The sequence below is a fragment of the Lepidochelys kempii genome, chromosome 25 (genome assembly GCF_965140265.1).
Source record: "Lepidochelys kempii isolate rLepKem1 chromosome 25, rLepKem1.hap2, whole genome shotgun sequence".
NCBI classification, from domain to species: Eukaryota; Metazoa; Chordata; order Testudines; family Cheloniidae; genus Lepidochelys; species Lepidochelys kempii.
Window position 1 is genome coordinate 16,318,097 of NC_133280.1, and position 22,919 is coordinate 16,341,015.

Genomic DNA, 22,919 nt, shown 5'->3' on the forward strand with positions numbered 1-22,919 from the left:
CCTCAGCAAGGGGACTCCCCCACCCTCTGTCAGGCGACTGCTGGGAGCAAATCCCAGTGCCCAGGGCTGGCTGAGCTGCCAAGCCATAACAATGGTGTGAGGGTCCACACACTTTGCTCATCCCTGCTGCCTTCGGGAGTCCGCTTTCCCCTAGAGCGGGTGTTCTCAAACTGGGGGTCGGGACCCCTCAGGGGGTCGTGAGGTTATTACCTGGGGGGTCACGAGCTGTCAGCCTCCACCCCAAACCCTGCTTTGCCTCCAGCACTTATAATGGTGTTAACTATATTAAAAAGTGTTTTTAATTTATGGGGGGGGGGAGGGTCGCACTCAGGCTTGCTGTGTGAAAGGGATCACCAGTACAAACGTTTGAGAACCACTGCCCTAGAGGCACAGGAGGCTCGTGCTCCATGGAGGGAGATCTGGAGAGCATGCACCAGTGGAGGTTCAGCCAGGTCTCTGCAGCATCGTCCCACCCAGCTCACCTGGTCTCTGTGCCCGACAGCCGGCTCTTCTCTTCGTCTCCTGAGCTCCTGTCCCACCGCTCTGTTCTGTCCTCTTTGTCCTCACTCTGACTGCGCTCAGAGGATGAGAGGCTCAAGTTGGAGTGAGCTGCCAGGTACTCAGAGCTGCTATAAACCTGCAACAAAGAGGCCACATGTTAGAAGCCAGCAGAAGGTGGAGTTCAGCCAGGAACTTTACATATTACAGGCCAGCCTCTGCCGGCATGGCTCCACCAAAGTCACTTGAACTACTGAAGCAGAGACTCTGACTACATGTTTACAGGCATCACCCACCCACCAATGAAATGCAGCCACCTCTGAGGTCAAACAGCTACCACATCTCACAGCAACTCCACATAACAGTTCAGGACAGAGTGAAGAATAATAAATCCAGGAGCGTTCTAGGAAGCAACCAGCCAAATGGGACCTTGGTGAACACTCCAGGGTTAATTCTCCTACCCTGGGGCATGGTGCCATGGGATCCTTATCCCAGAAAAGTCAAGATCCAGACCTGAGCTGTCATGAAGGGCAGCACCTCTAGCAACATCTCCCTCCTTAGTACCAGGCTGGGGTGCTGGGTCAGTGCTCACTTGGAAGGAAGAGCACCCCTCCCGTGAATCACCAGCAGCCTTTCCCAGAGCATTCCCTGCAGAGCTTTCAATGGTGCTCCTGCAGCAGGTGAGCCGACTCCCTGGGCTTTCCCTTGCCTGAGAGCTCAGAAAGCCCCTCTCAGGTCACTAGTAAAACTTGTGTTCTGGCAGAGAGTGACAGCTGGGGGCTTTGGCCCTACCAGAGGGGGAAGGCCTCTCTAAACCCCCAAGCCCACTTGGTTCCACAGGGGCATTTCCAGTACCTTGCTGAAGCGGTGAGAGCATGATGAGAACTGGCCGATTTCCACAGATGATTCCTCATCATTAGTTTCCTCATCCTCGGAGCCCAAATGACGGTACCTTTCAGAGCGAGCTGAAAGCAAGAAGTGATAATGCAGCCAGGGCTGGTCCTCCCATGAGGGTGGGTCAATCCTCCAGGGAGCTACAATCCCAGCAACTTGGCCACACTCACTGTTTACAGAAAATAATAACATCTCTCCTACTGTCTGCCAGAGCCCCTCACCGCAGAAATAAAGGCTGAAGCAGGGATACCATCACTGTCACATGGGGACCAGTTCAGAGGGGCCCTGATGGCCAAATGGCACAGGGGTAGACCTCTTGCTTACCGTGCCAGAGGGCCAAGGTTTAAATCCCAGGGAAGCCCTGGCACAGAAGTGAAAGTTATTTTCTTTTGCTAATGCTAGGAAGTTTTGGAATAGATCTTAAAGCTCATGCTTCAGGGCTTACGCCAGTCTCTAGATAATAGGGATTAGGTTTCTTGCAGCTTCCTGTGAAGTGTCTGGTTCTGACCAATGACAGACAGACTCCTGGAGTACATGGACCATGGGTCTCATCTGGTCCAGCAAGTCCTATGTTTCTCAGCGTGTGAATAGAACAAACTTTAAACACACCAAATTTCTAAGTAATTAGGTCACCTATATCACAGCCTTGCAGGAGTGGGGGAATTAACCATGCATTTTACAACCCCCAAAGTGCTCCCCAGTGAGCCTCAGGTTACCGTGCACTCAGCCTTGCACACTCATTTAACTCCAGCTTTAACCCCTGATGCACCATTGGTCAGCTATGTGGGTACACAAGAAATCAATGCCTTCAGGCATGCAGGGCAGAGCAACAGGAGCTTTCCTCGAGACACATCGCTGAGGGCTGGGGTTTCCCTGCATGGATGTTTCTTTTCCACTTCCCAAAGCAGTTGAGGGGAGCAAAGCAAGGTGCAGCCAGCAAGCCCCTTCACTGCTTGTTAGGAACTATCACCCTGGTGCCAGATTTTAGTTTTATCTGCAGCACCAGAGTCTGTATGCAAAATCCCACAAGTGAACTCTTCCGGCCACAGCCCTCTGCACTCAGTCTGATCTGCCAGTCCCTCCCGCTGTGCCTGGCAGGTAGCGCATCAAGGAGGTTCTTGAGCCAGGGGCACCATCAGCAAAGGGCTTATACGAGCAAATCGAAGGAGCTGGTGCACCTGGAGGCACGGCCACCTGCGGAATGACCAGGAGAATTTCACTTCACACAGCAATGACTTGATCATTCCTTTCTACAGCAAAGTCACTGTCAGAAATTTGCCCACAGCTTCCTGGAGAAAGTTTCTTTGTTCTGGGTAATTCTACCCAGACTCACTGCTGGGACAATGGAATCAAAGAGGAGAAGCAAGAATTGGCCTTACTGTCAAAGTAACTGGTATCATCCTCAGCCTCCAGCTGGGGAATGAATTCAGCCTTCTGCCGCAGCAGCCCATTCCAGTCCAGGTTGTGGAAGAAGGAATGATGCTTCACCTCATGGGCGCCACCTGGTGTCCAGCACAGAATCACGTAGGTTAGAGCAGGCATGACTTCAGGTCTTAGAGCTGTCCCCTCAGCCCAGGAAGCGCTCTCACTTTGGAAACAAGTTTATTTTTATCTGACCCCCAGTGCAGATGGCTTGGATAGACTGGAATCAGCCTGGATTTAGGTTCCCAAAGCCAATCCCAACAAAGTTCACAAGACCAAATTCTGGCCTTGGCATCCCCAGCACGTCTCCAACAACAGGACAGATTCTGCTCTTGGTTACACCAACAAAGAGAAATCCAGAGTAATCTTTTGACATTTACAGAGTTATGTGGCAGGAACAGAGATAGGATCTGGCCTACTGCCAAAATGTTTGTTGGCGCTTTCTCATTAGCCAAGCAGAGAACAACGAGCAATGGCTAGAGCAGGAAGAGGCAGCAGGACCCTAAAGCCGGAAACGGCAGTGGCACAGAACCATAGCTATGCCCTGGGCTGTATATACCAACAGAGAGGTAGCAACCGTGCTAAGCCGGCAAATGCAGGAGGCTGAAGGTGAAATGAAAGGCAAGCAAAAAGCTAGGTGGGAACCAGAAGGAGAACCAGGGCTCTTCAGGACAGAGCCACTAACATTTCAACACCTGCAGGAGCCAGGAGCAGGAGCCCTGGGTTATTAAGCACTGCTGTAGGTTTCCAACTGCAGGTGGCCACGGGGCATCAGGAGCATGCTTTAATCCCATCAAGTACCTATCCACATAGGGTGCCATCATGCAGTCAGCACTGCCCAGATTCTCCAGGGATGCGGACATCTGGAGTGGAGGGGAATGTTTCTACCCCAATGGCAGAATACAGTTTGTAGAAAAGCTATGCTCAAGGCTGAGATGAGCAGTACCACATGAGAGAGCAAAGCCCACAAGTCAGATACTAAAGAAGAGCTCTTATAAACATCCTAGGGACACTTCTAATTGCTTAAGGAAGCCATCTCAAAGGCGAGACAGACATCAATTGAACAGACAAATGCAAATCAGCCAGGAGCCACTCCAGCCATCTCACCGGTGACCATGCCCTGTGCTGCCTGGCAGATGTAAGCTGTAAAAGTAGGGTACAGTAAGCGCATACCGGTGCCTAAGCGTTCCAGTGGGCAGTGCCTTAGCAACCTCGTGATCAAATCCTGAGCATCAGCAGGAAGAGCTTCATCGCCTTCAGGCCACATAACGGCATCTGGAAGAAAATGGAAAATCATGAGGTGACCCCTTCCCTTGAGAGCAAAAGGCCATTTGCATAAGAACAGCCAGGGTCAAAAGCGGATCATGGAGACACCAGCTGGAGACTTGTAACTGTCCACTCCACAAGTGACTTGCACTATTGCCTGGGGCCCCCATAGCTTGTGGTCTGGGACTCCATCCAACAGGCACCCCAAAAGTGGCTGGGATTGGAGGGGGCAGGAAGCTGTAGGTTCATGCCCTATTTTTCTCATGATGAGCAGCTCTGACCTCAGGTCTCCTGCCTTTATGGCTTCAGGGAGCATCCCACTTGGGTCAGAATTAGGAGCGAGTTGAAGAAAGGTCATTATGACTTGTGGCCTTAAGGCAAAGTACCTTTGCTAGGGAAGTTATTTTTGCACAAGAAAAATGCCACAGAGTAACTGCAAAGCGTATGCTAGTCACCTAACTCTGGGAAAGCGAAGAGTCCCATGTCCACACTCGGTGACTCTAAAGCTACATCATAGCTATCTTTCTGACTCACTAATCATAAGGTGAGGATGCTGCAAGACCTGGGTGATGCCCAACAACCTAATCAGAAGAGTTATTGTTAAAAGAAATATTAAGCAGCAATCAAAAGAGAAAAGTGAAATGACAGCTGTACAAGGACAGCCCTGCAAGCCACGCTTCCCCCAAAGCCTAGGAAGGAAGCGAAACCCAACTAGACATGGCCCATCTACACTTCGAGAACACTCATGTCTAAATCAGATGATGAAACACCCCTGTGGCCCAACCCTCATTCCAGGGAACAGCATTTGAGTGCAGGCAACAGTTAGGCTGCGCATTCTCCTAAGCCAGTTCCTAAACATCTCTCCTTTCTTCACCTTGTCCTGGGTACCCTTCACCTTGTCCTGGGTAAGGAATACATTGTCCTTCCTCCTTCGCCTGGAGTCAAACGGAGGCAGGAGTAAAAAGGAATCTGTTCATTTAGAGGATCCCAACCTCCTTGGGGTCACTGAATCAGTTCAAAAGACTAAACGCCTGGCCCAGTGCCTGCCACCTGCGAGCCAGCTGCGCACTCTAACCTGCCACAAAGCCAGGGCTGCGCCAACGCCCAGCCATAGTCGTGAGAGAAGCCCACGAACCCCTGCAGGCAAATGTTCATTGGTAAGCGTTTGTACAGCCCTTCGAGGACCACGGATAGAAGAGGCTAGAGAAGGGCAAAATCTCATCATTGTTAATACGCAGATGAGCTGTGCTCTGCGGCCTATAATAGGAAGCGGTGCCCGCATGGTTCAGAGTCTCAGTGTGCCAGAAGCACTAACCCGAATACCCAAACGCCCCAGACCTGGTGCTGATATAACCCAAGACAAAGAAGGGCTAGGAACTCTCAGACCCAGAAAGCCTCTGGAACGAAGACGAGAGGATGGACTCAGGGTATCGACCATTGCTAGAGACCTACCGCTGATCACCTGCCCAAAGAGCTCTTCTGGGGTGTCACCGAAGAAGGGGACGCAGCCCACGAGGAACTCATATAGGATGATGCCCATGGCCCACCAGTCGACAGGCTTCCCGTAGCCTTGTATGAGGATCACTTCTGGCGCAATGTATTCGGGAGTGCCACACACCTGCATTCAAAGAGGTGTCGGTCATACTGGAACCTCTGCTCTCTATAGCAGCCCAGGTACTGCTGCAGCATGCCCAGAACTATGCTGGTTCCCTGAGATGGGGAGAGATGGATACAGGATTCCCACCCTCTCCCCAGGGACCAAGAGAGATGGTTTGAACCAATGGCCCCACCCACTACAGCGTGGGATCTGAGCCTACCAAGATCCTGAATGTACCTGCTTGTCCATGAACTCCCGAGTGTCCTTCTCAATGTGCCCTTCATACAAGTTTGTGGTCATGTTCATCAGCCCAATCTTTGACAGGCCGAAGTCTGTTAGCTTGATGTGGCCCATCGAAGTGATTAACAAACTGCAGGAGAGAAGATGTATGCGTAATCTCACTGGCTCACTCCCTAGCAGAGCCTGGTACAAAGCAGAGAGCAGAAGCAGGGCCCCGCTCTGAGAATTACATTGAAAAGGCTGGCTGCTTTCTGCTCATGCCATGGTCTTGACTTGGGATCACTCAGCCAGAAGCAACTCCCACCACTCTCAATGGGGAAAGGGGACACAAAGGAAACCCCTCCTTCCTTCCCCGCTTTAGAATCTGACAGCCTCTTGTCCATGCTCCTCCAACCCTGAGCCCCCTTTCTGTCCTTACTTGTCAGGCTTCAGGTCCCTGTGCACAATCCCATAGTTGTGAAGATATTCCAGAGCTAGGACAGTCTCTGCAAAGTACATCCGGGCCATGTCGACTGGCAGAGGACCCATGTTCTTCAGTAGCGTGGCACAGTCCCCACCTACAGAAACATACAAACTCTCCATGAGCCACAGGCAACTGTGCAGCATGCAGGACTGGGCTGAGAGCATCCTGAAGTATTTCAAGCAACCTCTTCTTAACAGGAATGTAGGCCTCCCTACACCAAATCAGACCCCTGAGCTGTCAAGTCCTGGATACTGCCTCAGAGTGGCCGCAACCCAATGCTATACCTGGCCAATTGCATATGGCAGAAAAGCGTTTCTTTCTGAACCTGGATGGCCACCCATCTGCCAGGCCCTGCTGCTGCTTCAGGTGGCACTTGGCTCTCCAATTTTGGGGATGTTGCATTGGTACAAGCTGAGAACAGCAGGTCTAAGACTGAGACATATCGGAGGGCACTCCAGCAAGGAGGGTCTGTTGCAGCTCAAAGACATCGATTACCTGGTGAATGCATGTTTGTTACGTGTTTGGATGCAGATGAACAGGAGAGGTTGGCAGAGGGAACACACCAGAGACATTAACACACACAATCCTTGCTCCCCCCCGAGAGGAGGTATTAACCACCTAATTTTACAGAGAGGGAAACGGAGGCAGAGAGAGGGAAACACAAGGAGCACCTGTCTCCAAGTTGTGTGCACAGACCAAGCTCCTCTCTCAACGGGCAGCAGATGGTTTTTGAGTCTCTGCTCTGCGAAGGAAGGAGGATTTTCCATTCCTGCAGGAACAGGACAGGCACGGGGAGCAGAGGGCAGCGTGACGTGCTCGCACAGGACATCACACAGACATTCAGCACCGAGGGGCCTGATGGCCATGAGAGCTAAAAGCATTCTCAGGCCGCAACCTTCATGTTGGGGATCTTTGTTTTCCTACCCTAAGACAGCAGGTTAAGGTTTAAAAATCTGCTCTAACAACCACAGTGTAAAGTCACCATTCAGCCCTTGGGTGACCAGCTTGGCTCTCACCTTCCACGTATTCCATCACCATGCACAGGTGCCTTTTGGTTTCAAAGGAGCAAAACATGCTGACCACAAAGGGGTTCTCGGCAAAGGTGAGGATGTCCCTCTCCACAAACACCTGCTGGATCTGGTTCCGCAGAATGAGGTTTTGCTTGTTAATTTTTTTTATAGCAAAACGCTGCCTGGTCTCCCTGTGCCTCACCAGATACACGGCCCTAGGAGGGGAGAAAGCGATGAGACCACCCGCCAAGCTGCAGGCACCGCAGGGTTCATTACTGAGTGCATGGGGCTCCAGCAGCTGCTGTCAAGTTTATCGACCAGAAGAGCTGGTCTTGTTGCTTCAAAACACTTGTAAAGCACAGAAAACCCTGCATCTCCCACCACCTAGAGTAGTTCCCAGTGAGAGCGAGCATTCACTCAGGACTCTGGCATGGGGTTTCTGGAGGTTAGCCTCTAACCTGCCAAGCACTGTGCTCCCCATGTGCAAAGGGTGAATTTGACAAGTAGGTCAATTACAATGGGCCTTTCCAAGCAGGCTGCCAGCTGCATCTGTCTTACTGGACACTGGCCTTATTTACAACCCAAGCAGCGAGGCAGGCGCCGTTGTCAGACGTGGCAAGCAGCTCCTCGCCAGGAGGATTTGTGTGCAATAGCTGTAATGACACACTCAATGGAGTTGCGTTGGAGTGCCAAGACTGATATAGTAAGTGAGATACCTGGCCTGCTCTGTGTCTCTCTGCACTCGCCACCATTGTGCCTGCTTTCTAGGGGAGCTGGTCTTGCTCAGGCCAGGCCCAACACTAAGATGATTAGTTCACACTTAGATCGTTTGCAAAAAGAAGCCAATGTTTGCGGTCATAAGTGGATTGCTCAGCGCAGCCCCAAGCCTGTAAGCTCCTGAGCGCCCTGCACTGAAGCAGAGGCTCTCTCCAACTTACCCATAGGCCCCATTGCTGATCAGCTTGATGGTCTCAAAGTCACTCTCACAGGGTTTCCTCCGAGAAGTGGCAGCTGAGGCCCGGCTCTGCATGAGACATACACAAAGGGGTGTTTTGATCTTTCTTCACATCCCAGTGCTGTGACTGTAAATACTGCGTATGCTTCCCCTCCACAATTCACTAGCCCTGGGAAACACTCCTGCCCACCCTTCCCTACCCCTATGGTACCCATCACACGAAGGGACGCTTTCTTGCTACAAGGGGCTAGTCCGACCAGTAAAAGCAAACCTAGACCTACACTCAAAGGAGGCTGCTGTTGCTCAGCATCCTTAGAAGCCACCACATCAGAAATCAACTGCACTTTGCAAACTGTGAACTGTCAAGTCAAAACTGCCTCAAGCACATGCCCATTCCACATGTCCAGGTGCCAACTGGAGGGTCCATGTACAGGAATAGAGGTGTCCATGAGACATGTACCTTCAAAACTTCACACAGTTTCAGCAACCCTCCATGGATGGACAATTCAAACTCCAAGCTCCCTGGGAATGTAGACAGCCTCCTGGCATTGCCTTATATGGCATGCCAAGAGTTAATTTGCTAAGTGTCAGAGAAGCTGGTTGGGAAATGCGAATACTAACTCAGGCTGGATGGTCTTACCTCATGGGAGACGTCATTCTCTGGGGTCATGGTGTTCCCACTATCAAAATGATCCAGCTGAACCATTTCTGCAGAAAAACGGAAAGAGCTAGCCGTCAGGAATTCAACAGACCACAGAGACACGCTGCTGCTGTTTCAGAGGGAGGAGGAACTGAAACCCGTCTATCCTGGATTAAAGGAACTCCACTGAGATTTGCACACTGCTCCCTTCCGGGGAAGTTTTTTGTTAGAAAATTAACCACCTTTTCCAGACATAGGCTTGACCCTGCTGCCGCAGCTAGTATCAGGCTGGCAGAAGGTGCCGTCTACACACAAGATGCCTTGCACAAGTTCACTGAGCAACCTGCACTGGGTGCCAACTTCACCAGAAGCTGCAGAGATGCTTTTCCTGGCCTACTCCCACTACATTGTCTGGGTTTGCTGCACACACAATCCCTCTGCAGCCAATATTCTGACTGTTCAACGGGATGTGATGGGCTGCTATATATGTGGGATCAGCAAACTGGTCTGGATAAAGAAGAACAGATACAAAACTTCGCCCACATCGAGCCTCTGCCATCCTCAAGTGCTTGACTAACTTCTGGTCTCTCACCCATTCCTCTGCAAGTCCAGGATCAGTTCTTCCCAGGGCTGGGAGCACCAAAACACCACAAGGAAGCCCGCTGGCAGGCAGCGGGCAGCCTGACTCACAGATATCTGTCAGAATGGAAGCTTCAGGCTCTTTGAGGCCTTCATCACTAACAAAAACTAATGCTGAAAGTAGAAAGTGTCACCATCCATACCGCGCTCTGTGTTCAGATGTTTCTTTGATGTCTGCCTGCCTGGAGCCCACACAACGTCTGTATGTTTTTGTTTTAGCCATTATTGCTGGGAAATTCAGGGTCCTGGCGTCAAGGGGTTAAACATTTATACAATTCTATCTACTCTGCACCATCCTTTCAGTGTTCTTGAAGGATTATGATTCCCCCACAGGCCTTGGCTTCCCATGGATTAAGTGTTCTTGAAAGTAATATTTAATATGTAGCAAGCGATAATGAAGAAAAATTTGGTTCTGGCATAGAGAGACTTGGATACAGTCCTAGAATGCACATCTCACTCCACTACCACAGTCCAAGCATGGGTGGGTTTGGAAGCTGATGCACGTTTATCCCTGCACAGACTGCTTCAGTACTGTGCGCTAATCCTTGCAAAGGCAATCATGCCATCTGAACCCTTGCTACCACAGCATCTAGAGAGGTACATTTCCAACAACAACTTCAAGGCTAATTCCAATCAGTATCAGCCAGAACTTGCTGAAGAAAGAGTTACCTGTTGGTCTGAGAGATCTCCTGATTGGCCTCATAAGCATCTATTCCAATGCAATGTGTAAGGAACAGGAGGCAGAGTTAACGATGCTATCGGAACCTTAACACTTGGGCAATTAACATTTGGTGATGCAATGTTTATACACTTACCAAAGAGCAAGATCCATTGGGGAGAAATCACAAATCCCATCCTGCAGTAGTCACCTGCACTGCGGGACTGAGAGGGGGGTTACTGCCTTACGCACCTTCACCAGAGTTGAGGGGAAAGGGCCTCCCAGAGGATACACCAACAGCTACCTAGACCTGACCTGCTGACTGCATAGTGATTTCTGACAGTCCTGCCGCATCTGCTTTGGTTTCATTTCACAGTGCGGGTCCATCTCTGTCATTCTGCCCAGCAGCAAGGTGTGCTGGAGCGACAAGCTCTCGGTCTGTCTGTGGAGCACTTTCAGCACAGGCAGGGGCAGCACAAATCTCTCCACACCAGGCTGCCATGCCACCCCCCACCCCTTTGCCCTGGAGGGACCACCCTTAGAAGAGCCTGTTCAGTCCTTCTCCGTTGGCTGAGAATGTCAGCAAAGCTGACACTAGCATTAACTGCCGTGGTGACTTTTCGGATTTGGGCAGCTCCTAGCCTGGGAGTAGCAGAGACCTTCCAACACATGCTAACTCTGACTAACTGGCAGCAGCCATGTGCAAGAGGCTCCTTCTCCTGTTCCTGATCCCCTGCCTGATCACTCAGCGAGACACAGTCCAAGAGCTGTAAAATATCCCTACCCTCCAGAGGGTCCTTGGCAAGCCCCAGCTGGCTGATGATGTACCGCGGGATATCAGTTTTTATTCCTTGGCCTACTTTAGCATGTCCTTCCACGGCTTCCAGAAGATGATAGAATTCCTCAGGATCAAACTCCTAGCCAAAGGAGAATAAGTGCAGTCAAGAAGTGAGTTCTGCCTTTGTGTCTTTAAATAAAAGCACCTCCCCCACCACAACTCACAGGCATCACAGTACACAGGCATGTACATATTCTTAAACGGAATTAGAGTAACTATCGTAGATTGTAATGATAGGGCTCCCTTTAGCTCTGGAGTTACGGGATGCTACGTGGGCATCAGAATTCTGCAGGAGAACCATAGCTCCCCTGATCTTGGGTTTGTGTCTGCCTTTCCAGTGTAATCCCCCCTGGTTGAAAAATCCAGCCATGTGCCCATGTCCCAGAATTCAGGGGGCAAGCTGGCTGTATGCCTGAGCTGGCATACCTACTATTCCTTCTGGCTGTAAATAATTCTCGGACTAGCCCTACTGAGAGAGATTTGGAAATACACCACTGAAAACTTTAGGTTTTCAAGGTGGATTAATAACCAAAGGAGAATGTGTGTTGGAGATTAAGTGTAACGGATAAAAGCTAGAGATGGACAAGAAAAGGAAAACAGATTAGACATTCCCACCTCACTGTAATTCCCATCCTGTACTGTAATATTCTTTAACACATGGATCTAAAGATCTGATTGTCTTCGTCGTCTCTCTCTGGTCCCTAACCAAGTTCCCTAACGGTGAGTCTGAAGCCCAGTGGCTGGGTTAGCGAGTACAGTGAAGCTTGTGTTAGGGTTACTCAGTTACTGCGTACGCGACAGAGGAGCTGCACTGCTGTTCAGTTGTTGGGTGCACGAACGTAGATCGAGCTGTTCTGTGCGAAGGGATTCTTTCCAATTTACTCCATGAGTAATGAGCACTTCCCTTTCCAAATGAGGCATACCCATGACAGACCTGCACGTGCAGACAGCCTGGCAGGCCACGCAGTACTCCTTACCAAGCACTCCAGAAGGCGGGCAGGGCGGGATATTATTAGCAGCAGCTTCCTGACCAGCTGGTCAATGAACCTCACTTCCTCACTCTCTGAACGCTCCTGGGCCTGCAGAGAATGAGACGAATGCTGAGGTCACCAAACAGCCATTGTCAGTGGGGAGCCAGGGTTGGGAGGAGCGGGGGATTGCGAGAACACCCAAACACTCACATCGTGGAGCATTTTCTCCAGTTTCTCCTGCAGCTCCATGAAGTAGCGTGAAGTGATGAGAGCTTGTTGGGACTTGGCCAGACAGTCTCGGGCCAGCTCAATGATCTGATGGTGGATGAACCCCAGCACGCCATCAGCAAGGGGCAGCATACTGCTCGACGAGCAGCTGGTGATGGTCCCCTGCAGGCGCTCCTCCATCTGCGCTGTGGCCTGCAGGGCAGAGCAGGAGATGACTACAGTGGGACTGAGACCTTGAGCCTACATCCGGGTGTTAGCCATCAGCACAGCTGACCCAGTGCAAACTCCTACTGCAAGTGCGCTGCCCTGGGGCAAGCCAGGACCTACACAAGTGCAGCATGTTTACACTAGGGGCTACGTCCTCAGCTGGAGTGAACTTGGAGCTATGGCAGTTTACACCAGCTGATGCTCTGGCCCTGGGGTTTACACACACATATTCCTGAACATCCAAGAAGATTGCAGAGTAGACCCTTGTGGTCCAAACACTCCTAGCTACAGGACAGGCGTTTCAGTATGACAGTGCATTCGAGATTGGTAATTTCCAAGTGATCTGGCACTCAGCACTTACCAGCTCTTTCTCCCGTAAACCTTTAAGTAGAAGCATGTGAAACCACAGGAAGGATGAAAACAGAGGGGCTTGTCACCCCTGGCAGGCCCGCAGCCAGGAAATTGCCAGCTGACAAAATGGAAAAACCTGCTGCCAGAAGCTATGAGCTGCTGTGCCCAGCAATGCAGCACATCAGCCTGGATCCCAGCTCGCACAGAACCGGAGCCTGGCACGCACTGGGCTGTCTTTTATGACTGCAGCATGCCAGCGGCATACAAAATAATTGTACTGATCCTCACATTAGAGATGTGCTGGAAAGAATGTTCCTCTTATGTATGCGACTTTGAGCTGTGTCATGGCACCCTAGGACCACTGCAGCTGTACAAACAGCCGGCACGAGAATTTCCCTGCTTTTGTGATATTATGTCTCACTATTTTAGACTGTGCTGTAACTGCACTGATATTGTTTCATTTGAAAATCTCAGCACCATATTCATGTGCTTACACGGACATTGTTTTAACCAAGAAGTGGTCTCCAGAGACTGTTAATGAGAGTTTTATGTTGCTGCAGTAACACATGCTCCACAGTGACCAGGAGAGGACATTATGAATCTTCAGCTCTTCCCCCAGTGAATTATCAGGTTTCCAGCCCCCTCACACACCTCCCCTGTAAGGTACACCTTTTGTCCCAGGATAAAGAACAGAAATGATTTTGCTGGAGACAAAATTGCTGAAAAGCCAAAGATACGTTATGTTTGAATAATCTTTCTGAGCTCTGGGCAGTTACCTTCGGGAATCGTTCCTTGTAGACGTGATTCATCATAACAATCTCATTATCAAAAGCTCCACTTGTTCGTCCAGGGCTGGGGGGAAAAACAGGTTTATCTTCAGAAAACCAAGTAATTATGGGTTTGTGCAGTCTTAAGTGCCTTTGGAGACTCATCACACTTTGTTTTCTATTCAACTGCTACGTTTCACAAGCCATTAAAGCACATTCACACCAAGCACTCAGCATCCTGACAGTTAGTGACTCTCCCAGGGCACCGTCACCCCCAAATACAGCTCCCCAATGCACCTCAATGGCTGCCTGCAGCTCCCCCACCACCCTACCCTCCCACCAACAGCAACACAACTCACTGCTGCCCTGAAGCATCCCCTCTGGAACTGCTCGTCATTCCTGACTCACAGAACATCCCCCACCACATTCCCAATCTGCACCCCTAGCTGTTAGTCTCCAGGAGGAGAGACTGGTCGACGGAAGAGACTGCCTGGCAGCTGTCTGAGCTGAATAATTGTCTGCAATAAGCTACTCCGACCTCCAGACTCATGGCATTTATAAACCAAGGTAGTTTTGAATCTAGATCTCCAGAGCTGAGAGACTAATGTGTCCATTAAAGAAAGGGCTTGTCCTTTTTCTTTCCCTCAGGGTTATAATTTCTGTCCCAGTCCCCACCCTAATGCCAGTATTACAGACAGCAAACTATAATGCCACTGGCGAGATGCCTAGACCACAGCCAACTGTGAGCAGGCCAGCATGCCTGACACCCAGGGCCTCTCGATCTGCTGATATAGTTGTCTTTTCACTACTGGCAGCAAAACAACTGATTTTTGTTCTTTGCAGGGCACAGAGAGATCTTCACATGAATTGTTTATCTTTTTTAGCCCACCAGTGAATTCAGCGGACCCTTCTTTCTCCCCTGGCCACAGCGCCACCACTGGAATCTTAATCCTGTTACACAAAGCCAGATACAGGGAGCAGCACCTACTTGTTAACCAAGATATAACAAATGCCAAGATCAAGACCAGTTTCAACTCTCCCCCCATTCTCATTTCAGTAACTAAGAAGTAAGCCACAGCTTAGCGAGGGACTCTTTGTATTTTCTAAGTACAAGTGATGGCAGTCATATAACTAGCATTTCTTTGGTAAAACATTCATCCACTTGTAAAGCCCTTGAGATAATTAATCTAATTTTAATGAAATTTCAGGCAACAAAGCCCAGGACCAATTACAGCTCTCGCCCTACTAATGAGGCCTCTAAACACATTCCACAACAGGAAAAAGTATTTAACTGAAATATTCCCTGTAAGGATGCACACTTGCTGCATTTGACAACTGGAGAACAAACCAATGAATGGAAACTCGACATTCCAATGCACAGCGAGTTTATGAAGGGGCACTGTCAAATTCAGGAGGTCTGCATGTTTAGTCTATTGTCAGTTGCAGAAGTTGAGGAGGAGTTGCCAGGCACTCTTGCTTGTACTTCTCTGCTCCACTCCCATGCTGGACCTTTCTTGTGAATTTCATGCAATGTGCCTATGTACAAGAAGGGAACAGACAGATGCAGCTACACACAAATACACTGCATGTCTGAAATCTCTGAGAATGCTGTACACCTGCTTGCGGCCCTGGGTCTGAAAAAGCAATGGTTGGGGAGAACAGGGGTGAGGGAAGAAAAAAGGCATTGCAAACAGATGTACTCAGAGCACCTAGCTTTTATTTAATATGCATAATGCTTCTAGATCCAGTTACATAAACAGATTTTTTTAAATCTTTCAAGGGTAAGTCTGATTCCTGGCCTCTTGACTTAGATCCCAACCTGCAGCAGGGTCTGCAACGACAGACTATCAGGTATGCCCTGATCTGATCTGAGGATCAGTTGAGAATTTACCTCTCAATCTGCTGTGACCCACCCAAGGATCAGCGTGAAGGCATGAGTCCCAACTGAAGGACACAAAAACAAACAACATAACAAGGCGCTTCAAACAAAGCTTCTGTAATCTCAGCCTCAAGAGCCTGCATTTCAGGCGTAAACAGTTTCCAGCAACAAAAGCCTCATGCTAGCAGACTTGTGTATGGCTTGTACTGCAAGTCCAGAGGAGAGCCCCCCGAGAGGCAGGGAGTGCCGACAGGATTAGCGTGAGATTTATTGCACTGTGCTTTGGAATTAAACTCCCGCCATTTTCCATTCGTGGAAGTGCTGCAGGGAAAGCAGTGGCATTTCTGTAGAACACGGTCTGTGTAGTAAAGCACAAGAAATACCAAGTTTCACACCCCCAGACTCTCACGGAGAGCAGAGAATCAGACTGGTGGTCAGCATTATTGGTACAGCCAAACTGTGACAGGGCTAGTCCATAACTGTCCACTAGGGGGCTTCCCGCACCTTCCGCTGAAGCGGCAAGCCAGCCTGCGTCAGACAGAGGATCCCAGGCTAGATGGGCCTGCTCCAGTCTGGCAATGCCTATGACAATGAAATGCCTCCTTCACCAGCATCTTTTACATGCATCAGACACACAACTTCATGCACGTGTGCACACATACATGTACGCACACACACACTGTGGAAAGCCCAGGGGCAGCCAGAGGCTTTGGATACCTTAGGCTCCTGGATCGTGGCCGCAGGCAGGGTGAACGGCGCCCCTCCTCGTCCGTGACGCTCTCTGTGCTGCGGAAATGTTTAGAGAGGAAATGCAGCTCATCAAGGGTGGGCTGGTATGGTAACTGGTGCAGACGCTCCTGAGAGGATGAAGACGACTGGATAGAACAACAAATGCAAGCAGTTACGAGACAGCTAAATTCCTCCATTGGAGCAGGATGGAAACAGTTCATTAGAAACAGCTGCCTCACACTCCTTTAATAGATTAGAAATCCTGACAGGCAACCTGGGGGCCTTGCTTTTTACAAACACTCCCAAATCCGCTGCACATAAGTGTGAAAAATGCATTGCATTAGCCCCCAAACACCATGAGATCAGGCACCGCCAGCTGCCCCAGACAACTCTGACCTGCAACTCCTCTGCTGTTCTAGCTCCCTACAGAACAACTCTGTAGCTGCTCCTCAGTCCCAGTCTGTAGCATCCTCTTCTGTTACAGCCCTGGGCTCCCCAAACAGCTCCACAGTACACCCCAACCCAGACATGCAGCCCCCAGTATTAATTTGCGACAAAAGAACCCGCCATCTACAAAGTGTTGCAGCTAACTCAGATGCACACTGTAAAAATAACATCTGAACAAAACATCTGGCCATGCAGAGAAGCCCCAGAGAATGCGATGTTGAGGAAGGGAAACTATGGAGCTCAGGGGAAATTTAAACCCCATGGGACATGGTGGCACTGGCCCCTTCAGAGGGAGGCAAGTCCAGAGCCTCTGATTCCCAATTAGGTTTAAAAGAGGCACCTGGGCCTGAGGAGACAGACTGGGTGAGTCAGGTGAAGGCAACAAGGACCAGGAGACTGGAGAAGGTCTCCGGGCTCATGAGGCCCTCCCGCGAAAGAGGGAGGAACGGTCAGGAAGCCAGTGGAGGGGGCCACCCAGCTCACCTTCCGGTGCCAGAGAACCAGAGCCGGGAAGCTGAGAAGACCAGATGGGGCTAGGCTGCTGATCTTCCCATGCCAAAGAAAGCAGGAGAGGGCTGCAGGCTCAGATGCCTGCTGGTTCTCTGGGCTATAGAGCTGAAGCCAGAGGACCTTAGAGAGGCTGCGGGACACTAGCACCATACCAGAGAGGAAAGCGTGGTGAGAGACGCTGAGGTTTCTCATGGATGGACTGTGGGGACTTGTGTTGTTACAGTTTGTGCACAAAGAGCTTTTGTTCATATTAAATTAATCCTCCAAGGGCTGTATTTATACTCAAGGAGCTTTTAGATTATTTCTGAGAACAACTGAAAGGGAAACTGAGGCAGGCACACCGGGCAGGCCACTATTTCAGATTTCCCTCTCCTGTTACAGACGGCTGGATAGCTTTACCGAGACAGTGGAACTGGGGGTGTTAGTCCCATAGCCAGACGAGGGTAGTGAAGCCAGTGACCACCTTCTGCCATCAGCCCTGCAACAGGAAACACAGGGATCACACAGAGAAAACTTTGTTTAAATGCAGACAAAGGAACAATGAATGTCGAAGTGCTGTGGGCAGGAACAGGCACCTCGCTCTGGCCCAGACAGCTGCAATCCAACGCCTCTTATGCCAAATGTATTTTGATACCACTTCATGTAAGTAAAAACGACTTTGTACAATTAATTTTATGGCTGAGAGGAATGTAATGCTAGAATCTTAGAAACTAGGCTCTGTCCCCTGCTGCAGCAGAGGGTCAAACTGGTGCACGTGTCCCTATGAACTGGTGCTGTTCTCAGTCAGTGAGCGGGGTGACAACTCGGAAGTGGCTGCAGCCATGTGACAGCTCTATCCTGGCTTCTTTCCAAGCTGCGCTCGAACGAATCCACTTAGGGAAGGGGAAAACCATTAGGGTGGGATTTTTAATGAGAGTCAAATTTGGGCCCCGGGGTTTTATTCTACAGAACAGCATGATTCCTTCGGGCGTATGAAAGTGAACACGCACAATGGACATGCCCCCACCCCACCCCTGCAATAAACAAGATGCCAGAAACTTAAAACCTAGAAGGATATTTTTGCTGGAAGTGTTTTCTAGTAGTCTAAGGGCCTAGGAGCCCAGCCCAGGGCTCTACATCCCTATGTTACTGACTCACTGTGTAGGTCACTTCACCTGTCTGGCCTCAGCTTCCCCATCTGCCTAACCCAGCTGTCATGGATCCACAGGACCGGTGCTATGCCCCAGCTTTTAAACCAGGAGTGGGCAAACTACAGCCCAGGGGCCACATCCGGCCCTTCAGACATTTTAATCTGGCCCTCGAGCTCCCGCTAGGGAGCAGGATCCGGGGCTTGCTCCGCTCCGGCACTCCAGGCAAGGAGCGGAGTTGGGGGCTTGCCCCGCTCCTTGCATACCGTGGCTCCGTGTGGCTCCCGGAACAATAGCACGACCCCTCTCCGGCTCCTACACATACGGGCAGCCAAGAGGCTCGGCACGCTGCCCCCACCCCAAGTGCTGCCCCCACAGTTCCCACTGGCTGGGAACCATGGCTAATGGGAGCTGCAGGGGCGGCATCTGTGCACGGGGCAGCGTGCAGAGCTGCCTGGCTGTACGTCCACATAGGAGCTGGAGAGGGGACATGCCACTGCTTCTGGGAGCTGCTGAGGTAAGTGCCACCTGAAGCCTGCACCCCAACCGCCTCCCATGCCCCAAGTCCCTGCACGAGCCCATATCCCTCTCCTGCCCTCCGAACCCCTTAATCCCAGCCGCACCCCAGAGCCCCACCCCACTGTTCCCTCTAAGCTGTGCGCGCGTGCACAGATCCTAAACCCCGCACACACGGCGAAACACCACGCTCACAAAAATTTACACAGAAGCACAACAATTTGCACAGAACACATTTTTTGTGCACACAGCCTGTCAAAAATGAGAGGGAACATTGCGCCCTCCCAACTGCCTGCCCAGGCCTGGAGCCCCCTCCCGCACACTGAACTCATTTCTGAACCTACCACAGAGCCCGCACCCCCCCCTCACCCCCTCCCACACCCCAACCCCCAATTTTGTGAGCATTCATGGCCCACCATACAATTTCCATACCCAGATGTGGCCCTTGGCGAAAAACTTGGCCCACCCCTGTTTTAACCAGTCTCTTGGAGAACCCTTCATAATGCAGACCCCCAAGGGCTCTCACTGTTCCTTCAGGAAAGGCCATGCAGCCCCACTGCCTTTGAGACTGAGCCTCTGGGCTTCAGCCAGCCTGCTTCGTGCTGTGACTTCTGCTCAGGGAGTCCAACTGAGAGACTCCTGCTTCCAGACTTGTACATGCCCCAGGGGGTGCGGCACTGCAGCCAGGATGTGCAGGACACCAAGCAGTGTTTTTCAAACAGAGTAGGGTTAATTAGTCAACTGGAATGCAGCACTGGGAGTCCTTAGATTAGCACAGAGAAACAAAGGTGAAAATAGTTCATTCCAGCCAAGCCAGAGCAATCCACCAGCCAAACTGCACTGAATTCCATTGCAGGCTCTGTCTCTCTCAGATTCCTTAGCCAGTCCCAGGTGAGAGCAGCCAGCTTCTTCCAGAAGCCTTTTCTTTACCCCTTGCTGGTCACCTCCCAGTCCTTTGTCTCCAGGCAGGGCCATGCTGTGTTCAGCCCCACCCCGTCCCAGAGCTTTGTTCAGTCCTTGGGGCTTCCATTGTCCTGCTGGACCCTCTGTTGATCTGGGTCAGTTTCAACCAGTTTCTTAAGGAGCCTATTCACTACAGCCCAGTCAGCAAGGGGACCTTGTGTCCTGCGCTGTCCCCAAGAGGAGACTTGACCCTTTTCCCTTCACAGGGTAGCAATGCAAAGTACACAGGGAAACTGAGGCACACATAGGATTCATGAAAATATTACAGAAAATTCCCGCTTTATCCCAGCAGCTCGCCGGGATAAGTTACGAGAATTGGCTAAGCCCCCACAGTAAGGCCTTTAGCAGTGCCAAGGACTCTCGCATCAGGAGCTGGTTCAACCTCGTAAGTTGCTTGCATTATCATTTTTCTGTTTTCCCATCATTAGCAGCTTGAGAATAAAGTGTCACTTGCTCCATCCTAGCTCTTTCCCATTTGGCAAACAAGGAGTTAACACTCCCCATTTTCCCTAATGATCCTTGAAATTAAACCTGACCTCCTGTTCATTTCTGCCTGCGTACACCAGGGAGGCTAACGGCATCAACCCAGCAGGGCCTGGAGAGCACTGTTCCCATCTCCACCCTGCACACGCATTGGCGATTTTTCCTGGTGACCTAGTTGTAGATTTCAGAGGAGCAGCTGTTTAGAATCCAGGACACTGTTTATAATCTGGTGAGAAGTGTGAAAGTGGGGCAGAATTTGGGCCTGAACTCCTGGCCAACTGCAGCATGAGGGGAACAGAGCCGTGTCTGTGCCTGGAGCCGCAGAGAATTATGGAGGCCAGTCACAGACTGATTAAATCCGGCACTGCCACAATGGGGGTTACGCTCAGGACAAGCGAGGTACGAACACACAGCGACAAGGGACATGTCAAAGTGGAGCAGGCATTACCCACTGAACACAGGCCCCCTCCATTCCGCACCTCTCTCTGGAAAGGCTTGGTTCCTTCTCGTAATTACCTGTCAGTCCGAGGAGCATGACTGCAGGGTGGTGGGAGATTATCAGCCAGGAAGAGGGAGCGAGACACAGTGGCAGAGGAAAGAGACAAACAGAAAGAAGGAAAAAAAGAACAAGACGGTAACCGAGAACAACACTCCCAGGCTTGCTGTCATTTCCTAGGCTCACGGGTTACCGTATTCTCTCTGTCTGTGGGAACACTGACAGCTCTAGCAGGCATCACAGCTCACCCAGTCTCCAAAGAGCTAAGAGGGAAAATCTGCACATAGCAGAACTCTGGGGACAAATGCTTCAGCTAACGAAGTGCTCTGAAGCCCTTTTGGGCTGTGCTCTAATTTATGAAGGGACTCAGGAAAGAGGGCCTCCTCTTCCTACCCAGCTGGGGCTGTCTCTAAACACCCACCCACAACCCGAAGTGAGTTTTCCTCTGTTATGTTAGTTCTGGCTTGAGTCAGGTGCAAACCAGGCAGGGTTTGCGCAGTGACTCTGCCATTGGACCTTCTCAGTCTAGGCCCTGCAAATCCCCCTGGCCCTTTTTCTCCAGCCATGGATAACTCTTGAACAGAGACTGATAATCACACTGAAATGTGACATGGATTAATTAAAGAACATGATGAAATCCCCAAGCACATTCTCACCCATGAGCACATGCACCATGTGGACACTGCTCTCTGGAGGTGAAAGGCAGCAGCCAGCAGTTACCCACTGCGCCACCTTTTGCCATGAAAACAATACTGTAAATGAGAGTGGATTCTTTCACTTCTCTCTCAGTCCAGCCCTGTCTGCTGGTATTTACTTTCTCTGTTGGGGGTAGGAGAGGGAAGGAGAAAGCAAGCCCCGGTTTACCTGCGAGCAAAGGGAAAGTTGACAGACGTGCTAGTGGAGAAGTTTCGTGGGCTATCCAAGGGGCTGCTCCCAGCTGCAGACAGAGAGAGAGAGAGAAATTAATGCAACTTCTGATCCAGCCCATTGGCTTGTTGTCTGGGATCTCACCTCTGACAGCAGAGGTTACTTAAGGTTAAAGAGTCACAAAGTAAATTGTGCTGTAAAGATTTGTTATATTCCTATTGGAAAATAAACCCATTCCATGAAGACAGGAGACATCCTGTGGGGAGATAACTGTCCCCGTCACTGTCACGACAACCGCAATTGCTACGAGGACAAAGTTAAAACATGGCCTCCCCCACTCCAATCTTTATTTATTAACCCATGTCTTGTGCAGCTGCCGCTCTGCAAACCCCAAGTCTAACACACACGCCCGTCCCAAGGGGCTGACGCTCGGCTTACTGCTAAAATAGAGAAATCAACACTTCTGGCCCACAGCATCTTCACACAGCACATACACCACTGAGAAGGGATTTCATAATAATCTGAATAAAAAAAAAACAAAACCCACAGGGGCAACCTGGTGTTGCCCCTCCAGTCCTTCCAACAAAGGATCCTGCAAGGGACTGAAGGTGTCAGCAAGCTGCCTTCAAGATACCTTAGGGCCACGCACTGCCCCTCCAAAGTAACCAGGATAAAACCACGGCAGGTGCATAGCCTGCTCCCCAGAGCTCAGACCTTCCCTACCTGTCGGCACAGAGAGCGGGGAGAGAGGCCGTGAGAGGGTTGGAGACGGCGTTCCCACCACCAGGCTTTTCCTGTTACTGCTCCGGCAGCTAGAAAGGGAAAACAGAGTGTCATTGTTGCATGGTTCCCAGAAGCCAAAGCAAAGGGGCGTGGAAGTTTATAAGGCTTCGGGATTTATAAACCATCTCAACACTCCAAGTGCTTTGCTTTACAACTGTAGCACCCCCAATTCATGCAGGAGAGCCCCACCGGAGTGCCAGCCCCAGAGCTCAGCACCTCTGGTATAACAGAACAGAGCATGAGGAGCCCAGCAAAAGGGAAGAGCGTGGCCTCTTGAATGCTTTTGAAGAGGGCTGGCATGATTTTATTTAACAGGAAACTGGTCTCGCCCAGGTCCGACTTCCAGTTCCAGCTGGACCTAGGGGAGGATGGAGCTCACAGACAGCCAATATCCAGCAAATAAGAATAGAAAAGAGCCAAAAGGACCTAAAAAAGTGGAAGCAAAGAAGAAACTGGCAAGTGGTTTCATGCCCAT

The 22,919-nt window shown here is 50.7% G+C and overlaps 1 protein-coding gene across 12 annotated transcripts in view; it reads right to left on the minus strand.

Moving 5' to 3' along the window:
* Positions 1 to 22,919, minus strand: part of MAST3 (microtubule associated serine/threonine kinase 3) — a 69,565-nt gene that overhangs the window by 8,333 nt on the left and 38,313 nt on the right. For 3 of the 12 annotated variants that reach the window (XM_073324482.1, XM_073324476.1, XM_073324481.1), the window contains 19 exons: positions 22,385 to 22,473; positions 21,659 to 21,731; positions 20,815 to 20,835; positions 17,609 to 17,687; positions 16,241 to 16,398; positions 13,654 to 13,729; positions 12,302 to 12,511; positions 12,098 to 12,220; positions 11,067 to 11,199; positions 8,986 to 9,053; positions 8,329 to 8,414; positions 7,397 to 7,605; positions 6,336 to 6,474; positions 5,915 to 6,047; positions 5,533 to 5,698; positions 3,988 to 4,089; positions 2,772 to 2,894; positions 1,354 to 1,463; positions 483 to 637 (listed from right to left, as the gene is read on the minus strand). In XM_073324482.1, coding sequence (XP_073180583.1) covers positions 483 to 637; positions 1,354 to 1,463; positions 2,772 to 2,894; positions 3,988 to 4,089; positions 5,533 to 5,698; positions 5,915 to 6,047; positions 6,336 to 6,474; positions 7,397 to 7,605; positions 8,329 to 8,414; positions 8,986 to 9,053; positions 11,067 to 11,199; positions 12,098 to 12,220; positions 12,302 to 12,511; positions 13,654 to 13,729; positions 16,241 to 16,398; positions 17,609 to 17,687; positions 20,815 to 20,835; positions 21,659 to 21,731; positions 22,385 to 22,473 — 2,253 coding nt within the window. Of the gene's footprint in view, positions 1 to 482; positions 638 to 1,353; positions 1,464 to 2,771; positions 2,895 to 3,987; positions 4,090 to 5,532; positions 5,699 to 5,914; positions 6,048 to 6,335; positions 6,475 to 7,396; positions 7,606 to 8,328; positions 8,415 to 8,985; positions 9,054 to 11,066; positions 11,200 to 12,097; positions 12,221 to 12,301; positions 12,512 to 13,653; positions 13,730 to 14,992; positions 15,140 to 16,240; positions 16,399 to 17,608; positions 17,688 to 20,777; positions 20,836 to 21,658; positions 21,732 to 22,384; positions 22,474 to 22,919 lie in introns of those variants that run through there. The other 9 variants (XM_073324477.1, XM_073324480.1, XM_073324486.1 and 6 more) reach the window with 7 other exon arrangements.